The 26,601-nt window shown below is 43.9% G+C and overlaps 2 protein-coding genes across 2 annotated transcripts in view; both read left to right on the plus strand.

The window, feature by feature from the left end:
* Positions 1-12,515: 12,515 nt before the first annotated feature.
* LOC143298270 (uncharacterized) lies at positions 12,516-14,130 on the plus strand (the record flags this gene model as incomplete). Its single annotated transcript, XM_076611085.1, has 2 exons — positions 12,516-12,618; positions 13,940-14,130. Coding segments are annotated over exons 1-2 (237 nt in total), but the record flags the coding sequence as incomplete, so codon positions are not given.
* Positions 14,131-16,071: 1,941 nt separating this feature from the next.
* The window catches only part of LOC143298271 (uncharacterized), a 12,956-nt gene continuing 2,426 nt past the window's right edge, over positions 16,072-26,601 (plus strand). Inside the window, exons 1-5 of the mRNA XM_076611086.1 lie at positions 16,072-16,217; positions 17,668-17,779; positions 18,415-18,580; positions 19,205-19,309; positions 26,350-26,541. Of these exons, the coding sequence (XP_076467201.1) occupies positions 16,211-16,217; positions 17,668-17,779; positions 18,415-18,580; positions 19,205-19,309; positions 26,350-26,541 (582 nt within the window). The 5' untranslated portion in view covers positions 16,072-16,210. The remainder of the gene's footprint in view (positions 16,218-17,667; positions 17,780-18,414; positions 18,581-19,204; positions 19,310-26,349; positions 26,542-26,601) is intronic.

Consider the following 26,601-nt stretch of genomic DNA (forward strand, 5'->3'; position numbering starts at 1 on the left):
GATACGGGAACACGAAGACTGTGTATTATGTATGTCTGCTGTTAACGGGAGTTCAAAACATGGATCAAAGCATTGAGCAGAAATTAGCGTAACACCCCGACACAGGAACACGACAGACGGTGTTTTGTGTATGTCTGCTGTTAACGGGAGTTCAAAACATGGATCAAAGCATAGAGCAGAAATTAGCCTAACACCCCGACACAGGAACACGAAAGACGGTGTTTTGTGTATGTCTGCTGTTAACGGGAGTTCAAAACATGGATCAAAGCATAGAGCAGAAATTAGCCTAACACCCCGACACAGGAACACGAAAGACGGTGTTTTGTGTATGTCTTCTGTTAACGGGAGTTCAAAACATGGATCAAAGCATAGAGCAGAAATTAGCCTAACACCCCGACACAGGAACACGAAAGACGGTGTTTTGTGTATGTCTGCTGTTAACGGGAGTTCAAAACATGGATCAAAGCATTGAGCAGAAATTAGCCTAACACCCCGACACAGGAACACGAAAGACGGTGTTTTGTGTATGTCTGCTGTTAACGGGAGTTCAAAACATGGATCAAAGCATAGAGCAGAAATTAGCCTAACACCCAGATACGGGAACACAAAGACTATGTATTGTGTGTGTCTGCTGTTAACGGGAGATCAAAACACGGAAGAACAAACAGAACAGAAAGTATGTAGCAACCTGAAACGGGAGTTATCTTTTAGATGGTAGAAAAAAACATGGATCAAACCACAGAACAGAAATTAGGCCAACTTCCCGAAAAGAGAACACAACAGACCATGTCTGTTGTTAACGGAATAACAAAACATATAACAGATCGAAGAATTAAACACAGGGAGAAAAAAAAACAAAAACAACTGCCTGACGAAGACGGCACTGTGTCTTCCCTGTTCCTCCCCCACAGGCCAACTGTACAAGATGGCCGGACAGCGGGAACTGGAGTCGTTCCTGGCGAATCCCGACAATTACGTGCAGCCCCTGGCCCCGCACAGCCTGCCCCCCGAGGGCATGCTGCCCAGGAGACGTCACAAGGACGACCTGCCGCAGGGCCAGGCCTTGGAGCTGAAAGGCTTCTGCCCCGTCACCTACCTGCTGGGCAAACTGCGGTGCATGGACACTTGTGATGGGTTGGGTTGGGTTGGATTGGGTTGTGATGTGTTGGGTTGGGTTGTAATGTGTTGGGTGGTGATGGGTTAGTTGGGTTGGGTTGGGTTGGGTTGTGATGGGTTAGGTTGTGTTGGGTTTTGATGCTTTGGGTTTGGTTGTGATGTGTTAGGTTGGGTTGGGTTGGGTTGGGTTGGGTTGCGTTGGGTTGTGATGGGTTAGGTTGTGTTGGGTTGTGATGCTTTGGGTTTGGTTGTGATGGGTTGGGTTGGGTTGGGTTGTGATATGTTAGGTTGGGTTGGGTTGGGTTGGGTTGGGTTGTGTTGGCTTGGTTTGGGTTGGGTTGGGTTGTGATGCGTTGGGATGTGTTGGGTTGGGTTGGGTTGTAATGGGTTGAGTTGTGACGGGTTGGGTTGTGTTGGGTTGTGATGGGTTGCGTTGTGTTGGGTTGGGTTGTGGTAGGTTGGATTATGATGGGTTCGGTTGGGTTGTGATAGGTTGGGTTGTGTTGTCTTTTGCTGTGTTTCGTTGGTTTGTGTTGTATTGGTTTCTGCAGTGTTGTGCTGTGTTGTATTGTTGATTTGTGTGTGTGTGTGTGTGTGTGTGTGTGTGTGTGTGTGTATGTTTATACAGATATGGAGATAAGTACATGCATACATCCATTCATCCATACATAAATCCATACATACATCCATTCAACCACTCTGAAATTGTAACCTTGGAGGTCTGTGATGAAAACGCAGATTGTTGTCATGTTTTGTTTTGTTTTTTGTGGTTTTTGTTGTGTGTTTTTTTCATTTCCCATGTGTGTTTTCAGATACGAGGCCCTCGAGCCAGGGGACCCTGAGCTGGTAGTGGAGTACCTCCACAAGTTCTACAGCATGGAGTCAGAGGAGAAACTGGATAAATTCATGCGGTTTGTATGCTCCCATTGTCAGTGAAAGGGCCCAGGACACTTGGGCACGTGAAACTTTGTTTAAATGCTAGTGTTCCTTTTGAGACTGTGGTTGTTGTTTTTTTTTTGGTTGTGTGTGTGTGTGTGTGTGTGTGTCTTTTTTATTTTGTTTGTTATTTGTTTAGTGTCTTTCCTGTTTTGTTTGTTATGTTTAGTGTCTTTCCTGTTTTGCTTGTCATGTTGAGTGTCTTTCCTGTTTAGTGTCTTTCCTGTTTTGTTTGTTATGTTTAGTGTCTTTCCTGTTTTGCTTGTCATGTTTAGTGTCTTTCTTGTTTTGTTTGTTATGTTTAGATCTTTCCTGTTTAGTGTCTTCCTTGTTTTGTTTGTTATGTTTAGTGTCTTTCTTGTTTTGTTTGTTATGTTTAGTGTCTTTCTTGTTTTGTTTGTTATGTTCAGTGTCTTTTCTGTTTTGTATATTAGCTATTTAGTTGAGTGTCTTTCTTATTTGTGTGTGTGTGTGTGTGTGTGTGTGTGTGTGTGTGTGTGTGTTATTTTTTATTGAATTTGTCAATGGTTATAATTTTTACTTCTTGTTAGTTTGTAATTACATTCTGACTCCCATAAAATATGCTTTTATATTTGTTACTTTGTTTGGGTGAAGGAACGGCAATTACATATATGATCACAATGTTTTCCCTTTTCGTTTTCTAGGGGAGTTTTGTGGCACTTTTCACCCTAAGGGGGGAGGTGTGTGTATGTGTGTGTGTGTGGGGGGGGGGGGGGGCGTTAGGGGGGGAGGGGGGCATGTCATTTTCCATGAACTCAGCTGGCCAGGATGAGCAATTCGACAAACCCCTTGTCGGGACAGATTGAGTCCTTTGGGATCATACACGTTGTTTTCGCTAGAACTGCACCAAAGGGAAATATAATCTTATTTATCTTCATAAAAAAAAAAGATGATTAAAGTATATTTTGAAACAAATTTCGAGTAGGCCTATTCTTGGTGACAATATTTGGCTGAGAACGAGAGATACTTTGTGCTACAGCCTGCCCTTATCCCCTGCTCTTCAAACAGTGAAGATAATTATTTACCAACCTGGTAGCGCTGTTTATTTAATAAGCTACGTTATTTTGTCGCACCTTGGGGTGAAAGAACAGCTTCATGGCAGCCGAACACTCAAGCTGTCAGCCCAAACTTCACGGCAGACGCCTGTTGTACAGCTAAGGTGTCAGTTGCATTGCTTGGTTCTAACTTTTTGACAGTTACACGTGACTAAAATGCCTACGTTGACCGAACTACGCCATTGGTCAGTTCCATACTACACACAGTTAGTAGCGGGTTACGACCATACTAGGCTCTTCCGTCCGAGCAATGCAACTGGCTCCCTAGAAGGCTGGCAGGTTTCAAACGAGCAAGGCGCTACTATGTCTGGGTGCCTCGCTCCTTTGAATGCCGTGTGCAGGTGTCATTTTCCTTTCCTCAATACCAACCGCCCCGTTGAGCACCCCCCCCCCCCCCCCCCCCCCCGCTCCCACCTGTGTACACACAATGTTTGCATTTCTTTTTCACTGCAGTAACAGAGCAATACACTGACAGCTTCCTCTTCCTGTTCTTTCGTAGTGACACACACGCACGCATGCGCGCACCAACGCACACACACACACACAGAGGTGTATATTTTTACAGCTTTGACCCACAAGCTATCCAGCGGCCTATGTGTATGATTATCGGGCTGATGTAGACGTGTGTGTGTGTGTGCCTGAATGAAACCTGACTGAATACCACAGGAAACGAATGATGAGCGCTTAAAGGCAGCTGTCAGTCGGTTCTACCTAGGTAGGTTAAACAGCCTGTGTGGAAAAAAAAACCGCACACACACCAGACTTAGTGTTTGTAAAGTGGTTAGAGTTTGGTCTTTGACTGAAAACAGTAGCTATAATTATACGAAAGAAATTTCCCAAACTGGGGATCAGAAGTTGAACTGGTTAACTTGTACGTTTCTTATGGTTTCACGCCATCTTGTCCATCACAACGGGCAACACTGAAGCAGCTGTGAAGTCAGTTCGCTCACAGCCTGACCCACCACACCCTCCCCGGCACCCCCACCCCCTGCAACAGTTCTGCCGAGGAAGACTGTGTGAACCGTCCATACAGTCCGCTGAATTCACGTTTCCAGTGTGGGGAAGGAAATTACTTCTGTTTATTATCTGTCCACAGTCACAGATCCTGCATCAGCCAAGGCATTGTACAAGTATTCATAAACAAATGAATAAATGAGTAAATAAATAAATGAATGGAATTGTTCATTCACTACTTTAATCTCCCCGCCCCCCTCCCCCCCTCCACCCCGCCCACCCTACCCCCTCATAGTGTGTGTGTGTGTGTGTGGAAACGAAACGAAACGAAGTTTTATTTAACCAGGGTTTTGAGATTAGCAAAGTGCACGTGTGCTGTTTCTTGTTTGTTGGTTGGTTGGTTTTTCAACCCAGCCCTGTGTGTCATTCATCCACTCTTTGCTCTGCCAACTCCCCTACTCCCCCCCCCCCCCCCCACCCCCAAAAAAAAGCACCCCGCAGAAGTCATTGCACCTACAGTTACCCCATAAGCTATCCAGGTTTGTGCGTGTGTGTGTGTGTGTGTGTGCGCGCGCGCGCGCGCGCATGTGTGTGTGTGTGTATGAGAGTGAGCCATTCATTCACTCTTTGCACATCCCTCCCCGGTCCACCCCCCCCCCCCCCCCCCCCCGACCCCCATCCCCACCTCCCCACCCCACCCCGGGCAAGGGACCCGGAGAAGTACTGCCACATGTAGTTGCTGCACATGCTGTCCTTGTGTGTCTGTGTGTGTCTCTGTGTGTGTGTGAGTCATTCATTCCTTCACACTTTGCACACCTCCAATCCCCCCCCCCCCCTTCCGACAGGGACCCGGAGAAGTACTGCCACCTGCAGTTGCCGCACAAGCTGCCGCCCCAGCAGGAGGGGTTGGAGGTGACGGGGCTGCCCATGCTGGGCTACATGGAGCAGGGCGTGTCCTCTGCCCTCATCGCCGCCCTCACCGCCACCGGCAACTTCAAGCCCAAGTACCCCTTCCTGTCCCTCACCCGTTCCGCGCTGCTGCACACGGCCTTCCACCTCAAGGGTGGGCACCTTTCTTCTCTCCTCTCTGCTTCTCCACACACAGTCCCTCGCTCGGGGTCTGGCTTCCTTCCAAATCCCGCCCGCTCTGCCCCGTCCTTTCTCCCAAGTCTTGACTGGAAGAATCGAACTGAGCGTAGGCGCAATAGCTGAGTGGTTAAAGCGTTGGACTTTCAATCTGAAAGTCCCGGGTCCCGGGTTCGAATCACGGTGACGGCGCCTGGTGGGTAAAGGGTGGAGATTTTTACGATCTCCCAGGTCAACATATGTGTAGACCTGCTAGTGCCTGAACCCCCTTCGTGTGTATATGCAAGCAGAAGATCAAATACGCACGTTAAAGATCCTGTAATCCATGTCAGCGTTCGGTGGGTTATGGAAACAAGAACATACCCAGCATGCACACCCCCGAAAACGGAGTATGGCTGCCTACATGGCTGGGTAAAAACGGTCATACACATAAAAGCCCACTCGTGTGCATACGAGTGAACACAGAAGAAGAAGAAGAACTGAGCGTAGAGTCATTCGGATGGGACGATAAAAACCCGAGGTCCCGTGTTTGCAGCATGCACTTGGAGCACTGGAAAAGAGCCCTTGGTAATACAAGTTTTGTCCTCTGGCCAAACAAATCTGTAGCAGAACTCCACTCTGGTAGGTGCACAAATATATAATTTATGCATGCAGTCGAAGGCCTGACTAAGCGCGTTGGGTTACGCTGCTGGTTGGGCATCTGCCTAGCAGATGTGGTGTAGTGTATATGAATGTGTCCGAACGCAGTTACGCCTATTGAGAAATTGAAACTGAAACTCACAGTTGTGTTGATGTTGGTGGTGGTTGTGGTGGTTGTGTTGTTGTTGTTGTTGTTGGTAGTGGTGGTTGTGGTGTTGTTGTTTCATTTTTCACATCTAGATAATTTCACCTTCATTCTGGGTTTGGCCTGTTGTAGTGCTCTACCACTGGTCGTCTGAAATGTAACGTCCTTCTCCATTTGGCCTTTTCCGCGTTGTTTTTGGCAATGTAAAGCAGTTCTCATTTGAGTGGATGGATGAGAGGAGATGTCATTTTTAAAAACTAGTTCTTGTTTGTTGAAAAGCCTTTTTGTTTTGTATCTATGTTGTTCCCATAAATGTGTATGTCTGTGTCTGTGTCTGTGTATGCGCGCGCATGCTTGTGCGTGATTGGGATTATTACAAATGTATTTTCATTGTGTTGCCTGAAGCAGGGTAAAAAAACAACAACAACATGTATCTGTCAGATTGATATTATTGTGCACTTTATTTGATGATGATGATGATGATGTTGATGAAAGCATTGTCCTCTCCGGCTGCTCAGCATTGTAGCCCAGCTCACTGTGGTGGTTTTCTTCTTCCCCAGCCTTCAACCCCCGGAGCTCGGTGTACCTGAGGAAGAAGTACAAGCAGAAGCTGCAGAACTATGAAGACACGTGCAAACTGGTCCGCTTCCTGGGTGACAACATGCCCATGCGCTATTTTGAACCCTCCGAGCTGCCAGAAGGCTTCAACGCCAAGCTGGAAATATTCTTTGCCTTGAAAGGGGTGGAGCCCACAACCAACTGGATTGTGTGAAAGGACACGCAACGTTTTTATATACATTTTTGTGAATTCACGGCTGTGGTTTTGGTTTTGCTTCTTCTTCTTCTTCTTCTTCTTCTTCTCAAGAGTCTCAAGGACGCCACACTGAAAAACAAACCACCAGGTTCCTCCAGGTCTGTCGACTGTGTGTCAAAGCCCGGGTCTCTGCAAGTAGTTTTTCTGTTTCATTTTGTAATGTTGTTATGTTCCCTTTTTTTTCGCCCTCCGTCTCCCTCCCTCAACAATTCCTTGAAGGACTGTTGTAGCAAGGCCAGTGGATCTTGTTACGTGGGCAGACCAACGTACTTTCCTTAACGAACGTCAGCAGATCTGTACACGGTTCGTTGTGCTGCTTGATGGTTTGGCGCACCTGTTAGTTGGTGATGTGGTGAGTGTAACTGATGTTTTGCATCTTGCGATGACACTTTATTTCAGTAGCTTGAATTCTTCTTTCCAAATCCGCTTAAAGGGCCCATGACTCGCATGCATGCAGGAAGATGGGATATGCCAGTGCGCTCTGGAATCTGTTGCTGTCCCTCCGTAACGATTTCAGTGTGGACAGAACTGATGTTGTCTTTGCTACTCGTCAAGGGGTCTGGATCCCTCGTTCCCTTTGCATGTTAAAACTGGGTAAAGGAGTCCATTGTGAAGTCTACCGTCGGACCGACGGATGAGTAGGCAGGCAGGCTTATTTGTCGGTGTGTGTCCTCATATGGGAGAAGAGGCCGATTCTGGACGCACAGTACTTCCCACAGGTGTTGCAAGGGAAAACGTCTCCAGAAGTTGAGCCCTGCTTCCTTCGCTCACGCTTCTCCTAAATGGCCAGCGTTCTCTTGTTTCAAACGTCCCTTTATACCACTTGTGCACAGGTCCTCCAGCGAGAGCGGTCAAGGGCATTAGTTTCCGAGGAAGCGATGTCTATGTCAGAGGCTTTGAGGTTTGTTTTCAAGGTGACCTTGAAGCGCTTGCAGGGTCTTCCCAGTTCGCGGTGGCCTTCCTTCAGCTGGCCACACAGTAGCATCTTCGGGATCCTGCTGTCTGTCATGCGGACAACGTGTCCTGTCCAGCGTAGCTGGCACTGGATCAGCAGGCTTTCGATGCTGGGCAGGCCGCTCCTCTGTAGGACCTAGAGGTTGGAGACCCTGTCTTGCCACTTTATGCCGAGGATATTTCGTGGGCATCTGTGATGAAACTGCTCAAGTTGTTGAATGTGACCAAAGGATATATACATCTGACAGAGTTCCAGTTATCCCATTGATAACTGATTGATTATGGTTTAGGGATTTGGCCTTGTAAGTGTGTATGATGATTATGGTTTAGGGATTTGGCCTTGTAAGTGTGTATGATTGTGTGAGTCGTAGACTTACTAAACAGACGTGACATGGATACTGCACGAAAACTGTGCTGGATGTTGGATGTACGTGGAGTTGTGCTTGGCGGCAGCCCCGCCCCCTCTATGCTCTTTTCATGTGCACTCTTTGTAATGTTCATTTGATTTTGCACGGGTTGGTATCAATTACATACCTAGTACTTTCCTTTTCTGTACTTCATTGTGCCGTTGATGCTGTCAGTGGGATGATTCTGCTGCTCTTAATGGCATTGTACTGTTGATACATCGAGAGCTGTGTGTGAAAGGAGTGTGTCAGTTACAATGGATGTATCACTGATTGTTTTCATCGGAGGTCCTCATCAAATAAGTTTGTAATACACACGTGACACACAATGTTATTTTTCGGTTTCCATGAGACTTGCTAGTCAGATGAATTATTGAAAAAAAATGATAAAGATATTAAATATTTAAAAAACTATATGATTTTAAGAGTTTTCACCCGACGTGTTTATTGGAAAAGTTTGTCAGTTCCAATGGAGGCGCTGTTTTTTGTTTTCAGTTTTCCATCACAGTTGCGATGTTTTGGTAACACTAGTTATGTGATGCAGTCTAATCATACAAAATGTGCTGTGTTCTGTGAAATGAATTGGAGAGATGTTATTTCAACACATTTCAAAACATCATGTTTACAGGTTGGTTTTTTGTTTGTTTGTTTTTCCATGCTAACATTGCTACGTTGGGTGCAGGACACAGCAACAACATCTAGTGACTGGTTAATCTTGCAGTGTTGACACGAATCGGCGATCCAACTTTACTGCCGTGGTTTTTTTTATTGTCGTTTTGATTTTTCGTTCCTGTTTGATACACAAGCAGATGACACCCACTAATTCTGTTTACGTTTCCGCCAGACACTCTGTAGTTGCCGTCGAGTTTGTCATTGTTAGCCATTAGCGTTAGTCTGGCGATTTGGTCATGTATTTTTAACGACTGTTTCTCCAGTATATTATTCTAAGAGTTTCTGCCCACGTTCTCCGGCTTAAGTGTTTTGGTCACAGGTGATGTGCTGTGTTTCATCATTGTTTTGTTGTTGTTGTTGTTGTTGTTGTGTGTGTGTGTACGCGCGCGCGCGCGCTTAGAATTGACTTCATCAAGATTTTACGCCTTATAAATCTTATTATTAGTAGTAGTAGTATTTTTATGTATTTATCTCTCTTTTTTTCTTTCTTTTTTTTCTCAAGGCCTGACTAAGCGCGTTGGGTTACGCTACTGGTCAGGCATCTGCTTGGCAGATGTGGTGTAGCGTATATGGATTTGACCGAACGCAGTGATGCCTCCTTGAGCTACTGATACTGATACTGTTTAAAACGTTCAGTTTATTTGCATTTTAAACATGGAGTTTTTCTGTCATTACTCGTTCTGTTTGCCAAACTTTTCAAGAAATAAAGATTGCTTAGTAGCCTAGTTATCTATGTGTATGTTTTTCTAATGATAATAATAATAATAATAATGGTATTTATATAGCGCTGAATCTTGTGCAGAGACAAATCAAAGCGCTTTCGCACCAGTCATTCACACGCATGCATAACTCTAAAACTGTAGAAACTAAAGACAAGAAAGGTGCAGGGAAGGGAGGCTATTTTGGGAAGAGGTGGGTTTTAAGGCCAGACTTGAAAGAGCTGAGTGTGGAGACTTGACGAAGCGAAAGAGGAAGTTCATTCCAATCGCAAGGTCCAGAGACAGAGAAAGAACGGCGGCCAACAGTCGAGTGTTTGAATCTGGGTATGCGTAAACAGAGTGGATCCGAAGCCGATCGTAGTGAGCGAGATGGAGTGTAGAGGTGAAGGCAGCCGCAGAGATAGGAAGGGGCAGTTTTGTGAATGCATCTATAACATAGAGTGCTGATCTTGTACTTTATTCGGTGTGAGACAGGGAGCCAGTGGAGATGTTGCAAAAGAGGAGTGATGTGCTCAGATCTTTTCTTTCTGTCCAACCACCAATACTTTCCATTCAACATTCTTTCCGATCCAGCAGTGGAGCTGTCTGTCCGTCTGTCTGTCTGTGTCTGCCTGTCTCTTCATGTGTCTGTCACTGATTGTCAAATCTGAAAACCCTGTTTGCTTATCATGATTAGTTTCCTGCACTTTTTTTTTTATACAATAGCTAACACACAGACAAATCAGCATGTAATTTACCTGATTGAGATGTAAGCGGTAATGTCTGCATCTTTCAATAACTGTGTCTGCACAAAATAAACAAACATCTCCCCCCCCCCCCCCCCCTCTCTCTCTCTCTCTCTCTCTCTCTGTGTGTGTGCGCGCACGCCAGGAAATCTTTACGAACATTGATCTTTCATAAGTCATCATCCTAAAGGTTAACAGCAAAAATGTATTTACGAAAGCACGGAGTCACCCAAAACACTATCACACAAGCATTCATTAATGCACACGCTGCGCGCTAACACACACACACACACACACACATACACACACACGCACGCACGCACGCACACTCACACACGCACACACAGGCACGCACACACACACACACACACACGCACACACTGATGATAATAACACAAACACGCGCACGCGTAAATGTGCACATGTTATATAAAACTGGAAACATTCTCAAACACACACGCACACACACACACACACACACACACACAAAAACGCATATGCATGCACATGCAAATACACCAACAAACTGGCAGCAAGTCCATAACTCACACGCAGTTACACCCTCCACCCAAGAACATCCATTTTTTACGGCACCAATCCGACACCACCTGTGCCAAAGGTAAGACTTGCACCTGGTGATGTCAACGTCACACATCAATCAACGGCTGATCACCTTCTCTTCATGCAGCAGCGTGCTCTGCAGTCTTCACTGATGTCCAGTCTTGTTTTACTGTCTCCGTTTCACTGCTGTCAGACATCGAGGGGTTCGTGTGGTGGACAACCCGATGAGGGATTACTGGCTTTGATGACACGGCCAGGTTTGGGCAGTTGTGGGGGAGGGGGGGGAGACAGTGTATAAATACCCTGTGCTGGTCAGTCTTCACCGTCAACCTTCAACGTTCTCCCTTCGCTTCTGACAGGTCAGTGGACACTCACATACCCTCTCTCTCTCTCTCTCTCTGTGTGTGTGTGTGTGTGTGTGTGAATGATAGTGTAGTCTTCAGCAGTTTTGATAATGGCATTTTTGTCAGAGTCATTGCAGATTCTTTTCAAAGCTGAAGACTGATGATTTAAACTGCAGATGGGTGACGTCAAAGAGAAGACAATTCCATCACTCTGAACCATAACCACGAGGGAAGCATGAAATTGGTCAAGATTAGTTACCGTCGCACATACTTCGGTTTTCATTCAGAACAACGTGATGCAATTTTTCACAATTTGAAACAGTCATGGATAGGCCTATTTATAGTGGAACCTTTTCTTTTGAAGAGAGAAAATGTTCATGAATTCCTGTCAGGAACTGCTATTAACACTACATTTTGATTAGATATTGATAATTCGTGATAAATTTCAGATTATGTTATAGAAATATCCGTAATATCTGCACATGCACAGGTTACTTGATATTTATGATAGAGCTCAACTGATATTCTTAAAATAACCAATGTTTTGAAATATCAGTCTTTGAGAAGACACCCACCTTGCAGGTGACGTGGTGAACGGAAGATGCTTGCCATCAGGCAGACATATAATCAATAAATGGCACTGGCTCTTGTTTGGTTCAGTGCGGTTTTCTCAAATTACACGACGGTATGATTCCATGTTGGAACTTGTGGTACCTCAGTTCACGCCACAGAACTGAATGTCTAAACCACTGGAGCTCAATGCTCGCAGTGTTTGGTTCTTTTTAACACGTTCGCAATCTTCATTCTTCAAAAAAACTTGATGAAGTCAACTATAAGCGTACATAAATAAATAAATAAATAAATAATAATTTTATCCAAAAAAAAGAAGAAAAAGTAATAATAATAATAATAATAATAATAATAAAACAAATAAGAAAAAGACAACAATGATGATAGATAAGCAAATAAATGTAAAACATGGAGACACATTCACACATACACCCATATATGCATAACAGATATGCACCAAACATGCAGTTTTTTATGTATTTATCTATTATTTATTCACCTTTTTCTTTTTCTCAAGGCCTGACTAAGCGCGTTGGGTTACGCTGCTGGTCAGGCATCTGCTTGGCAGATGTGGTGTAACGTATATGGATTTTTCCGAACGCAGTGATGCCTCCTTCAGCTACTGAAACTGAAACTGAAACATTCTTCAAAATTCTCCCATCGAGATCGAAAGACCACATACCAATCACAGATCCTCAATAGCTGAACCCACAGCAAGAGGTAGGGTGGTGTCCATACTTTCCAAAAAAATGTTCAATAATGTTGGCCTACGAGGTGAATGAAGAGGAAAACATTTTCTGTTTCCTTTCTTTTCCAGGTTACACTTCTGCAGCAGTCACCGCAAGGCAGCCAGCACAATGAAGATGGTTCTTGCTGCAGCGATTCTGGCCGTCCTGGCCTTCGGTGAGTGAGAACACTAATAATAACAATAATAATGATAAAAAGTATTTATATAGCGCCGAATCTTGTGCAGAGACAGATCAAAGCACTTTCACGCCAGTCATTCACACGCATGCATAAACTCTAAACTGGAGAAACTGAAGACAAAGAAGAGGCAGGGGAGGGAGGCTGTCTTGAAAAGAGGCGGGTTTTCAGGCTAGACTTGAAAGAGCTGAGTGCGGAGACCTGACGAAGCGAAAGAAGTTCATTCCAAATGCAAGCTCCAGAGACAGAGAGAGAACGGCGGTTGACAGTCGAGTGTTTGAATCTGGGTATGCGTTAACAGAGTAGATCCGAAGCCGATCGTAGAGAGCGAGGTGGGGTGTAGAGGCGAAGGCAGCCACAGAGATAGGAAGGGACAGATTTGTGAATACATTTATAACATAGTGTGCTGATCTTATACTTCATTATGTTTGAGACAGGGAGCCAATGGAGATGTTGCAAAAGAGGAGTGATGTGCTCAGATCTTTTTCTTCTGAGGACAAGTTGGGGAGCAGAGTTTCGTAAATGCTGAAGGGACTGAATGGATGAAGCAGGAAAACCAGACAATAGGAAGTTGCAGTAGTCAAGGCGAGAGAGTATTAAATAATGAGGATGATAATAATGATAATAATAACATGATACTGCTACTTCTACTGCTGTTTCTGCTGATAATCATAATAATAATAATAACAATGATAATAATAAAATGATAATAATGATAATGATGATGATACTATTACTACTACTACTATTACAAAAATAATGGTGGTAGTGATGATGATGATGATGATTATGATAAGATGATTATAATAATGAAAATGATGATGACAATGATAATAATGATAATCGTAATAACAGCATCTTGTGTCCTGTGTGTATTGTCAGAACCAGCACTTCACATCATGGAGAGACCATGTGGTTCATACCTTCCCGAACTGTGCTGTGTTCATGCAACGTGACCATTACAGTTTTCTTATCAAAAGGATCCATGCTGTGTTTTTCTCTCTCTGTGTCTCTCTCTGTGTCTCTCTGTCTCTCTGTGTCTCTCTGTGTCTCCCTGTCTCTCTCTGTCTCTCTGTGTCTCTCTGTGTCTCCCTGTCTCTCTGTGTCTCTCCCTGTCTCTCTCCGTCTCTGTGTCTCTCCCTGTTTGTCTCTCTCTTTCTTCTCTTTCTGTCTTTATCTGCCGTCTTCTCTCCCTCTTCCTCCCCCTGCCAAAGAACCAGTCCTGGCTCTAAACGGGTCAAAGGACATGGTTTTTAAAGCCCCCACCACCACCACCACCACCTCCCCATCCCCCTTCCAGGCGAGGTGCAGGGCGTGCGGAACGTGTGTGAGGGAAAGAACGGCAAGAAGCTGGTGACGTTCAGTGACACCATGGAGCAGATCAAGTTCCCCTGCAAGTACAACGCCGTCAGAGACACCGTCTGCGGCAGCTACCGTGTCACCGTGTCCCCGGGGAACATGCTGGAGAACGACCGCAACAAGCTGTACGTCATTAAGTCCATCTGGGTGGGCGTGGAGAGGATCTCGGACGGCCTCAAGTGGGAGGGGCGGACTGACCTGAAGATCGCCCGCAAGGTGAGAGCGTGTGGTGCTGAAGAGCAGTGTGGACCTTGAGCACCACGGTCCGTCTTTCAGGTCCTCCGTGCCACTCTCCACTCTCGCTCTCGCTTGCTCTCTCGAGCAAAGATGATTACGACACCAAAATAGATGGATAGATCAAGAGATAAATAGATAGATGAATAAATGAAATAGATGTCCGGTAATGACCTGTTTATCAGCCCACGTTCTTGTATTATTAGTGCCGAGGACAGGAATCTAATTCCAGACATCAAAATTTGAAAGAAAAAAAAAGGAGAAAAAAAAAGAAAAAGAAATGAAAATAGGGACCGAAATATTAGCCACTGTCGATCATTCGATTTACAAAAAAAAAAGAAAAAAAAAATCTTTATGGTTTACACAATATATATCATGTTTTGTTTTTAACGTAGCCGTGTATAAAGGAAGACGGTGACAGAATGTTCACTGAGGGCAGAGCAGCAGCACGACACGCTTCAACTGCATCCGGTGACGTCAGTGATGTTGTTTCCGGCTGATTCATCACTGACACACATCCAACACTGACACAGATCTAACACTGACACACATCTAACACGGACACACATCTAACACTGACGCACATCTAACACGGACGCACATCTAACACGGACACACATCTAACACGGACACACATCTAACACTGACGCACATCTAACACTGACGCACATCTAACACGGACACACATCTAACACGGACACACATCTAACACGGACGCACATCTAACACGGACACACATCTAACACTGACGCACATCTAACACTCCATTGTCGGGTTGTGCACGCTGAGTGTGCTGTGTCTCCATGACCCGGAACACTCCAGCAGGGATGAAGGATTGTGTAACGTGCCCATTTCTTCTGTTGTGCACGTGCACACACCGGCCGTGTCTGTACAAAGGTTGACGTGAGACACCGGAAATATCTCCACCCGTAATCCATTCGGCACTGCAGGGATTAGAACCCTGAACCTCCCAGACCCACGGGACATAACTCCAACACTGACGTCTCCGCTGTCACGTCTGCTGCTTTTTTTTTTGCTTTTTGCTTTTTTTTTGCTTTTTGCTCTCTTTTTTTTTGCTTTTTTTTGCTGCCCCATCATCTGCACCGTTTCAGTGGCAATACTCCCACGCCGCTCATTTAGATTATCCAATACGCGGCCACACCCGGGTTCGTCCGTCACAGTTCCAGCGTTGGCAGTCCGCAGGGAACCATCGATGTCAGGTCGCCAGGAGGCCACACACCAGAGGAGACCCTGCACTGCTGCTGAGTCACTTCGGTGGTGTTCAGTGGTGCCTGTTCTGATTTAACGTACTTATGACACCACTTACTAAGCCCCCTACTAATGACATTGTCTGCTTTCTTTGGACATGTTTTGTGGCACGCTTGGAAACATCGTGAACACAGTGTTTGCTGAAATATTGTTCATACACTGCAATACAATTCAGTGCATATGACAACAGAAACATAATTTCGGGTTTTCACATGTAAAATTACCATTCATGTTCCAGAAAATAATTGAATATTAGCGTGTTCATGGATAAACGTAAGCATGCCAGTGTAAGTGTGACGACTTATGTTCCACAAAAGTATAGTCAGGGGCATTCTAACATCATTTGCATTCAGGTGAGAATAGATGCTGTGTGTGACAGTACAACCAATGTGGTAGTTTATTCCAATGAAGTCAGAGACATTTTAATTTCAGCTGCATTCAGAAGGTGAAGACCAGATGCTGTGTGTGACAGTACATGGAAGGCCTGAAGGACGCTCCCTTCAACACCAAGGACGGAGCTCTGGACATCAACAAAGTGTTCGAGTTCAGCAAACCCACCACTGACGACGAGGTGTACCTGAAGGAGAAGAACGGAGAGTTCAAGATCAGCTTCAGTCTGTACGACCCCTATGGCAGGTGGCACAAGAACTCCAGGTTCAGCTTTGAGTGCTACAGCTCCAACTTTGTGCCCTCCGACTACCCCGTCCAGATGTGTGGTGAGTTGTCCTGTCAGTACTTGCTGTGTGGTGAGTTGTCCTGTCAGTACTTGCTGTGTGGTGAGTTGGCTTGTCAGCACTTGCTGTGTGGTGAGTTGACCTGTCAGCACTTGTTGTGTGGTGAGTTGTCCTGTCAGCACTTGCTGTGTGGTGAGTTGACCTGTCAGCACTTGTGTGGTGAGTTGACCTGTCAGCACTTGTTGTGTGGTGAGTTGACCTGTCAGTACTTGCTGTGTGGTGAGTTGACCTGTCAGTACTTGTTGTGTGGTGAGTTGACCTGTCAGTACTTGTTGTGTGGTGAGTTGTCTTGTCAGTACTTGTTGTGTGGTGAGTTGTCCTGTCAGTACTTGTTGTGTGGTGAGTTGACCTGTCAGCACTTGCTGTGTGGTGAGTTAGCTTGTCAGCACTTGTTGTGTGGTGAGTTGACCTGTCAGCACTTGTTGTGTGGTGAGTTGGCTTGTTAGCGCTTGTTGTGTGGTGAGTTGGCTTGTCAACACTTGTTGTGTGGTGAGTTGACCTGTCAGTACTTGTTGTGTGGTGAGTTGACCTGTCAGCACTTGCTGTGTGGTGAGTTGACCTGTCAGCACTTGCTGTGTGGTGAGTTGGCCTGTCAGCACTTGTTGTGTGGTGAGTTGGCCTGTCAGCACTTGTTGTGTGGTGAGTTGACCTGTCAGCACTTGTTGTGTGGTGAGTTGACCTGTCAACACTTGTTGTGTGGTGAGTTGGCTCGTCAGCACTTGTTGTGTGGTGAGTTCACTTGTCAGCACTTGTTGTGTGGTGAGTTCACTTGTCAGCACTTGTTCTGTGATGAGTTGGCTTATTCGTGTCGGCACTTCATGCCAGATGAGTGAACGAGTTGGTAGTAGGGGTACTGGACTAAAACTTCTGATAAATGTACACTGGTGGTGTTTTAGAACACTTCCTGGAAGGCCAGATGGGTCCATTTCTTCAAGCAGTGTCCATGAAGTTTACAGGCAATCGGTAATATTCTTTCAGCTTTGGTAAATGCATCAGTATCTTTCTTATGGCTGTGCCAGTGATGTTCAGAGACACTCAGTTATTAAGTATTTTATGCGTCATGAGCTCATGAACAATGTTGGCATTGAGATGCTTTGATATCAGCATTAAAAACGAACAGTACCTTATTTTCATCTCGAAAAGCACACATCTAAGAACCAGATTTCCTATCGTATAAGATCAAGCAATATATAACAATCACATGAAAGGTAAAAGGGGAAAAAAAGTGACCGTATGACTAAATGGTTTTCAGGTGACATGGACAGAGCAGACAAGACCTGTTCCTCTCGTCTCTGATGACGATGATGATCATGACGATGACAGTAGTGCAGAAGGCAATAACAGCCACGATGATGACGACGATGACGATGAAGGCTACATAAGTAATAACGATGACTCAAACGAAGTTTGATTTACTCTGTCCCTTATCCAGGAAACGGCACGAAGAGAGAGGTGAAGACCTTCAAGCAGTCCATGGAGTGGAGAGAGAATCGTCAGGCCACCATCTTCTACAACGTCTTCTCCAACATGGAGATCACCCAGACGTGAGTTGAGGCAACGCATGGTTGCCTCGATAGGTTTTTTACTCGAAATATGCTAGCTAAAACGATAGCATAAGTAGCACTGACTTGAGATTGTAGTTGTTTGCCTTGTAAACAGAGAGAGTTATTTCCCATTCTTATCACTTTCAGTTTTGTCTTCCAGTCACAGTTTCGCGCTATCCTGTCTTCCAATTGTAATGACAGTTCAGAACTGTCTTTCATGTGTCATTTAGTGCTGTTTTCCATTTATAGTTTATCGCCAATCTGTTTTCCAATTGCAGTTACAGTCCAGAACTGTCTTCCACTTACAGTTTAGTGTTTTCTTCCTTTTACAGCTTAGTGGTGTCTTCCACAAACATTTTAGTTTTGTTTTCCACCGAGAGAACTTTGTGTTGTCTTCAACGTACAGTTTAGTGCTGTCTTCAACGTACAGTTTAGTGCTGTCTTCAACGTACAGTTTAGTGCTGTCTTCAATGTACAGTTTAGTCCTGTCTTCAACGTACAGTTTAGTGCTGTCTTCAACGTACAATTTAGTGATGGTCCTAAGTCCCACGAGAAAGAAAATTCGTTTCTAAAAGACTCCCCAAATCTTCCCGTGGCTGTCAAACACCAGTCTCTTTCTTTCCCGTCTGTTCCAGTGACTACAACTGTGCCTCAGCCCAGAGAGCCATGGCCAAGAGATGTGTCCAGAAGGGAGAGGATCTGCGTTACAAGGCCGCCAACCTGTGCTGGCCTCTGGTGGGCAAACCCCCTCATCAGAGATGTATCTCCGGCAACATGGACAGTCCTATCTCTGCTTTCAGGGTAAGTGGCTCTCTTTACCACCCCCCCCCCCCCCTCTCTCTCTCTCTCTCTCTCTCTCTCTCTCTCTCAACGGTGGATTTATTCAAAACCAGTCAGCTTTGAAAGAAAACTGTATATTTACCGTTCGCAGAATCTCAAACAGCATTTAATTTCATCTGAAGAAGCTTACCTGGCTTCTTTTGTTAAGGAATGGTACCAAAGGTAAAGTAAACTGGTGAAAAAAAGCATGAAACAGTTTTGAAAGCAGAAATCCGATGTTTAACCGATTAACTGGTTACCTTAGTTGTACAAGTGGTGTTAAACAGGGGATGGATGGAGTGTCTGTAGTCATATTCTCTTTTCTTTACAAACGAGATAATCTGAGATGATTAATACTGATAGGCGTAGTGTAAATTGCTGGTCATAAAAAAACTTTGTTTAGCTTAGCGCTGCTTCCAATTTACTGCCTAAAGCTAACACGGTGAAAATCATGTGTGTACGTTCTTGTCACAGCACTGTGTAGTGTGTGATGTGTTCTTGTCACAGCACTGTGTAGTGTGTGATGTGTTCTTGTCACATCACTGTGTAGTGTGTGATGTGTTCTTGTCACAGCACTGTGTAGTGTGTGATGTGTTCTTGTCACAGCACTGTGTGGAGTTCGTCTGCAGTGGCTACAGTGACCTCAACTCCTGTCTGGCCTTGGGAGATGAACTTGACCTTTGCCCGGAACTCCCCGAGGTCTCTGAGACGGTCAAGGCCACGTGCAAACCTGACCTTTTATCTACGTAAACGAACCTTGGGAACCTGGATGGGAGAATTGATAGAATGGGTTGAGGTCACTTTAAAAAAGAATATATCAATAGATAAACAGATAAGTAAATGAATGAATATATAAATATATAAAAGGCCAATCTTTTTAAGAACCAATGTCTGCTTCGTTTCTTTTTGTATTGTCGGTGGGATATCCTGAGACGGTTGCTTAAATAAATATGATTCTTTGTTGTTGTTGCTGTTGTTTTTGAGTGTGTGGAAGGGTATAACTGTAAGGTTTCGTCCGTCAGATCCATCGCTTCCGGTCAAGTCTTTGTATTCTCGTTCTCCAGTATAGAACAAACGGACAACGTGCATCTCAACTCACCCATGTCGAACAAACTGCCACTTCCTCGAACAACGGCGATCCTCTTATTTTCTGTTCATTCTGTTCATCATTGTGTGTGTGTGTGTACATGTGAGGTAATTTACAGTTCACTTTTGTGGCCATGATGATGTCACGCGAGTTGTCGTTCCTTCCACAGGGGAGAGAATAAAGAGAAGAGAAGCATGAAAATATTCAGCTCTCGTTTGGTGTTTTCTGTTTTGGGGGATGTTGGGTGTATGTATTTACACAGAGAGAGATTCAAGATTCAAGATTCAAAAACTTTATTACTCAAGGATAAAGATTTTAGGCATCGCCCAGTCTTCCAATCTGTCCTTGTGACAACAATAACAATAACAACATTAACGATAACGACAAAAAAAAAAAAAAAAAAAATTGTTAACACTGTTACATCCACTGCTACTAGAACGAAGAATGATCACCACCATCATCATTAACATCGTAAAAAGTAATAAAACGAACGCATTCATACATTCATATCCATACACATGCACACACTCTCTCCACCCAACACACACACACACACACACACACACACACACACACACACACACATATATATATATATATATATATATATATATATATATATATATATATATACTTATGCACATACAGAGACATGACCGAGGTGAGAAACATATAGCGGACATAAGGAAAATAGAGAAGCACAACTTTACCATTGCACATATACAAAAGTGGTTAATTTGCTGATGCAGATGTTACAGGTAATAACATCCAATTTACAGGCGAACAAGTAAGAACAAAGCACAAAGGTAAAATAAAATAAATTCACTGCATGTAGGTATAGATACAAACTTCACGGAAAAAAGCATGATTTTTGTATTTTTTAGTTGGTTATCTAAAAAAAAAAAAAAAAAAAAAAAAGAAGAAAAAAAAAAAGCAAGCTTTGTGGGCCTATTGTTTGTGGAGCAGAAGTTCTCGTATGTTTGATTTGAAGGAACGTAATGAATCGCACGTCTTAATGATCGAAGGAAGAGAGTTCCAAGCAGATGGTCCAAAAAATGCAAAGCTAGATTTGTACAAATCGATGCGCACACGAGGCAGAATATAATTAGCTGAATCGTAACGCTCTGATGCCCGTTGAACAAGGTCACTGAGGTATGGTGGTGACATGTTTTTGTGTACTTTGAACATGAGGACCATTTTATTGTAGTCGAATTGCTTGTATAGTGGTAATATTTCCAGTTTTGTTAATTTTTCATCTGTTGATAGGGAGTGGTCTGGTAAAATAAGTTTAGCTGCTCGTCTGTGCAATGAGTTAACTTTTTTTAGCTGGTTGTGACTGGCATTGCTCCAGACTGTAGATGCATAATTGACATGAGAGAGACAGTGTGCCCCGAAGAATAATTTTCTGGTTTGAGTATCGACGTAATATCTCAGTTTATTGAGTAAGAACAAATTGCGGGCTAATTGTTTGCATACATGGTTGATATGAGCTTGCCAGTTCAGTTCTTTATCAATAATTACCCCTAGAACGCGGTGCTCACAAACTTGTTCAATTGAGTTCTTGTTTACCTCGAGCTCTAAAATGAGAGGTTTACGTTGGTGTTTCTGTCTGGATGTCAATGCCATACTTTTTGTTTTGTGTGGGTTAAGTTCCATGTGGTTTTGATAACACCAGTCTGAGATGTCATTTATTCCCTGTTGTAGAGATGATTCTACAAGATCAATGTCAGTGTCACTACAATGAAGGAAACTGTCATCAGCGAACATATCGCAGATGACATTGCTAGGTGATATATGCATCGGCAGGTCGTTAATATAGATGCAAAAGAGTAGGGGTCCAAGAACAGAGCCTTGCGGAACACCACGATCTACATGACCTTCAGAAGAATACGAGCCGTCTAAGTAAACACGCTGTGTTCTGTTTTCCAGGTAAGACTGGAAGAAGGAAACAGTTGCCTTGTTTTGAGTATACTCAGTCAGTTTTTTTATCAGTATTCTGTGATCAACAAGATCGAAAGCCTTCTTTAAATCTAGAAAAACTGTTCCAGTGATCTTGTTTTGGTTGACTGCAGATAACCACGTATCACAAAGCCGGGTTAATGCTGTGTGACAGGAGTGATAACGCCGAAAGCCGGACTGAAGGGGATGAAAAAGGTTATTTTGCTCCATATGTTTCATAAGGTGCTTGTGGACGTGCTTTTCGAGAGGCTTTGACACTACTGATAGTAGGGATATCGGTCTTAAGTTGTTGAGATCTGTGATATCGTTTGACTTTGGCAGTGGAATTACTTTTGCTGATTTTAGCGCAGATGGAACGTTGTTCTGTTCGATGCACAAGTTGTAAATGTATGTAAGGGAGTCTACTATGTAGGGTAGAGCAAGCTTGAGAACAGATGCATTTAAATTGTCTGGACCCATTGCTTTCGTATTCTTTAGATTTGAGATTAAGGAACCAACTTCATGAACAGCAAGTGGAGGGATAGCGAATGAGGTACTGGATTTAAGACGCTCTTGACAAAATGTTTGTAGCGACGGAGGAGTAATGTAACATTCTGAAGGAAGGTAGTTTGCAAATGTTTGTCCTGATTTAGCTATGTTTAAAAAATGGTCGTTGAGAGTATCCGTTGTCCACACAGTGGCGACAGCATTTGTCTTCTTTTTATGCTTATCGGTAATTTCATTAACAGCACGCCATAATGTTGCCGTGTCTCTGTTATTGCTGATAAGTTTTTCAAAATGATCTGACTTTGTTTGTTTAACTAAATCTTTCACTTTATTTCTTTGCTTTTTGTATTCAGTCTCTTTCCCAGCAGCATCTAACGCATCTCTAAGTGCCATCGCTTTGATAAGATCTTGCGTCAACCAGTTCGGAAGTGTTTTGTGTTTCACTCTCCTTGTCCGAAGAGGAGCATGTCTGTCAACAACTGCAAGAAAGGTTTCATACCATACTGTTAATGCTTGCGCTGGATCCACAGTCATGAATACTTTTTGGAACGGTGCCAAGCTCAAATCAAGAAAGAATGCAGCAGAACTGAAATTTTTGAAAGAGCGGTATTGGATCGTTGTGTGACCCTTGTTTTGTTTCCGAGGAAGTTTACAAGACCATGTACAGAGAACGGGGCAATGATCACTGATGCTTTTGTTGGACACTGTGATATCGCATACCAGCTCTTTGTTATTTGTGTAAATATGGTCGAGTAGTGTGAATGACGTTTTCGTGATTCTGGTTGCATTGTGAATGAGTTGATGCAATCCAAAGAGAGTAGTAGTTGATTCCCATGCGGGTTGTGGTTTGAACAGATTAATGTTGAAATCTCCTAGCAGAATGACATTTTGTTTATGTTTATAAACATTGTCCATCATTTGTACAAAGTCATCATACCAAGGAAACTTAGCTGAAGGATTTCTATATAGAAATCCTACGAGAAGAGGGGTGGACTTGGAAGGTTTGACCTGTAACCACATGCATTCCACATTGTTGGTTTCCAAGTCATGTCGTCTCTTTGTAAAGCGTGAAATATTTTGATGAATATATATTCCTAGTCCTGTTTCACCAGAGTGATTTGCATCACGTCGTATGAAGTTATAGTTAGGTATGGATAAGGCCTCGTCTGTGAAACGGGAATCAAGGCGCGTTTCGCTGAGCCCGAGTATATCAATAGGAGGAGAATCATTTAGTAGCATGCATATATCATGAAGCTTATTGTATAAATGATAAACATTCAAGTGACCAAGCCGTAACCCTTTATCATTCCTGATCCCATCAGACTGTTTCACAGTAGTTGCCATAGTATAATGGGCTGTAAGATGACAATATATAATCAGGAGTATTAACACAACGATATGTTTGAAAGAAAAACAAACTGTAAAAAAAAGAAAGTGGGGATGCTCGTTCAAAATGAGGGTAAGCTGAGCAAATGTCTGATTTTAGCTGTTGCCTGAGAGCAAAGAAAAACAAACAAGTAGTATAGCATATAACACACAGGAAATGTCAAATTAGTCAGTCAGTGTGTGTGTGAGAGAGAGAGAGTGTGTGTGTGTGTGTGTGTGTGTGTGTGTGTGTGTGTGTGTGTGTGTGTGTGTTTGTGTCCGGTATCGAATGCGTATGCTTGAGTATGTCATTCTAGTTCGGTTGCACGAACACACACACACACACACACACACACACACACACACATACACATACACACACACACTCACAGAAAGAGACAGAGACAGAGAGAAACACACACACACACACACACACACACACACACACACACACACACACACACACACACACATACACACACACACACACAAAGAAAAACAAACAAGTAGTATAGCATATAACACACAGGAAATGTCAAATTAGTCAGTCAGTGTGTGTGTGAGAGAGAGAGTGTGTGTGTGTGTGTGTGTGTGTGTGTGTGTGTGTGTGTGTGTGTGTGTGTGTGTGTGTTTGTGTCCGGTATCGAATGCGTATGCTTGAGTATGTCATTCTAGTTCGGTTGCACGAACACACACACACACACATACACATACACACACACACTCACAGAAAGAGACAGAGACAGAGAGAAACACACACACACACACACACACACACACACACACACACACACACACACACACACACACACACACACACACACACACACACACACACACACAGAGAAAGAGAGAGAAACGCACGCGCGCGCACACACACACACACACACACACACACACACACACACACACACACACACAAGCACACAACTAACAAACACACGTACACACGCACACGCACTCTCTCTCTCTCTCTCTCTCTCTCTCTCTCTCTCTCTCTCTCTCTCTTTTCCCTCTCACTCTTCCTTCCCACTCTCTCTTTTTCTTATAATACACCACATTCTAAACATTGCTGTTACAAGAATACATCACATCACATCACTGTGTGGTGTATGATGTGTCACATCACTGTGTTGTGTGTGATGTGTTCTTGTCACAACACTGTGTAGTGTGTGATGTGTTTTTGTCACAACACTGTGTAGTGTATGATATGTTCTTGTCACAGCACTGTGTAGTGTGTTCTTGTCACCGCACTGTGTAGTGTGTGATGTGTCACAGCACTGTGTAGTTTGTGATGTGTTCTTGTCACAGCACTGTGTAGTGTGTAATGTGTCACATCACTGTGTAGTGTGTAATGTGTTCTTGTCACAGCACTGTGTAGTGTGTAATGTGTTCTTGTCACAACACTGTGTAGTGTGTAATGTGTTCTTGTCACAGCACTGTGTAGTGTGTGATGTGTTCTTGTCACAACACTGTGTAGTGCGTTATGTGTTCTTGTCACAGCACTGTGTAGTTTGTGATGTGTTCTTGTCACAGCACTGTGTAGTGTGTGATGTGTTCATGTCACATCACTGTGTAGTTTGTGATGTGTTCTTGTCACATCACTGTGTAGTGTGTGATGTGTTCTTGTCACAGCACTGTGTAGTGTGTAATGTGTTCTTGTCACAACACTGTGTAGTGTGTAATGTGTTCTTGTCACAGCACTGTGTAGTGTGTGATGTGTTCTTGTCACAACACTGTGTAGAGTATGATGTGTCACATCACTGTGTAGTGTGTGATGTGTTCTTGTCACAGCACTGTGTAGTGTGTGATGTGTTCTTGTCACATCACTGTGTCGTGTGTGATGTGTTCTTGTCACAACACTGTGTAGTGCGTTATGTGTTCTTGTCACAGCACTGTGTAGTGTGTGATGTGTTCATGTCACAACACTGTGTAGGGTGTGATGTGTTCTTGTCACAACACTGTGTAGTGTGTGATGTGTTCTTGTCACAACACTGTGTAGTGTGTGATGTGTTCTTGTCACAGCACTGTGTAGTGCGTTATGTGTTCTTGTCACAGCACTGTGTAGTGTGTGATGTGTTCATGTCACAACACTGTGTAGGGTGTGATGTGTTCTTGTCACAACACTGTGTAGTGTGTGATGTGTTCTTGTCACATCACTGTGAAGTGTGTGATGTGTTCTTGTCACAACACTGTGTAGTGCGTTATGTGTTCTTGTCACAACACTGAGTAGTGTGTGATGTGTTCTTGTCACAGCACTGTGTAGTGTGTGATGTGTTCTTGTTACAACACTGTGTAGAGTATGATGTGTCACATCACTGTGTAGTGTGTGATGTGTTCTTGTCACAGCACTGTGTAGTGTGTGATGTGTTCTTGTCACAGCACTGTGTAGTGTGTGATGTGTTCTTGTCACAGCACTGTGTAGTGTGTGATGTGTCACAATACTGTGTAGGGTGTGATGTGTTCTTGTCACAGCACTGTGTAGTGTGTGATGTGTTCTTGTCACAGCACTGTGTAGTGTGTGATGTGTTCTTGTCACAGCACTGTGTAGTGCGTTATGTGTTCTTGTCACAACACTGTGTAGTGTGTTCTTGTCACAGCATTTTGTAGTGTGTTCTTTTTACAGCACTGTGTAGTGCATTATGTGTTCTTGTCACAGCACTGTGTAGTGTGTGACGTGTTCTTGTCACAGCACTGTGTAGTGTGTTCTTGTCACAGCACTGTGTAGTGTGTTCTTGTCACAGCACTGTGTAGTGTGTTCTTGTCACAGCACTGTGTAGTGTGTTCTTGTCACAGCACTGTGTAGTGTGTGACGTGTTCTGCCTGATGCCTTTAATGAGTTCTTTGTGAACAGATAAGGCGTGAACTGGACCAGTCAGGAGGTACACCAGAGTTCAGTGTCTTTGCTGGCACCTCAATGTGTGATTTCAAGCCTGTCACAGAAGTTCAAGTGAAAGAGATCTTAGTTAGTGCACCATGCAAGTCGTGTGCTCTGGATCCCATCCCAGCATCTGTGTTGTACGAATGCCTGGATGAACTGACCCCTGTCATTACAGATGTTGTTAATCAGTCTTTGTCTTCAGGAGTTGTGCATCCTTCATTCAAA

The sequence above is a fragment of the Babylonia areolata genome, chromosome 23 (genome assembly GCF_041734735.1).
Source record: "Babylonia areolata isolate BAREFJ2019XMU chromosome 23, ASM4173473v1, whole genome shotgun sequence".
NCBI lineage: Eukaryota > Metazoa > Mollusca > Gastropoda > Neogastropoda > Buccinidae > Babylonia > Babylonia areolata.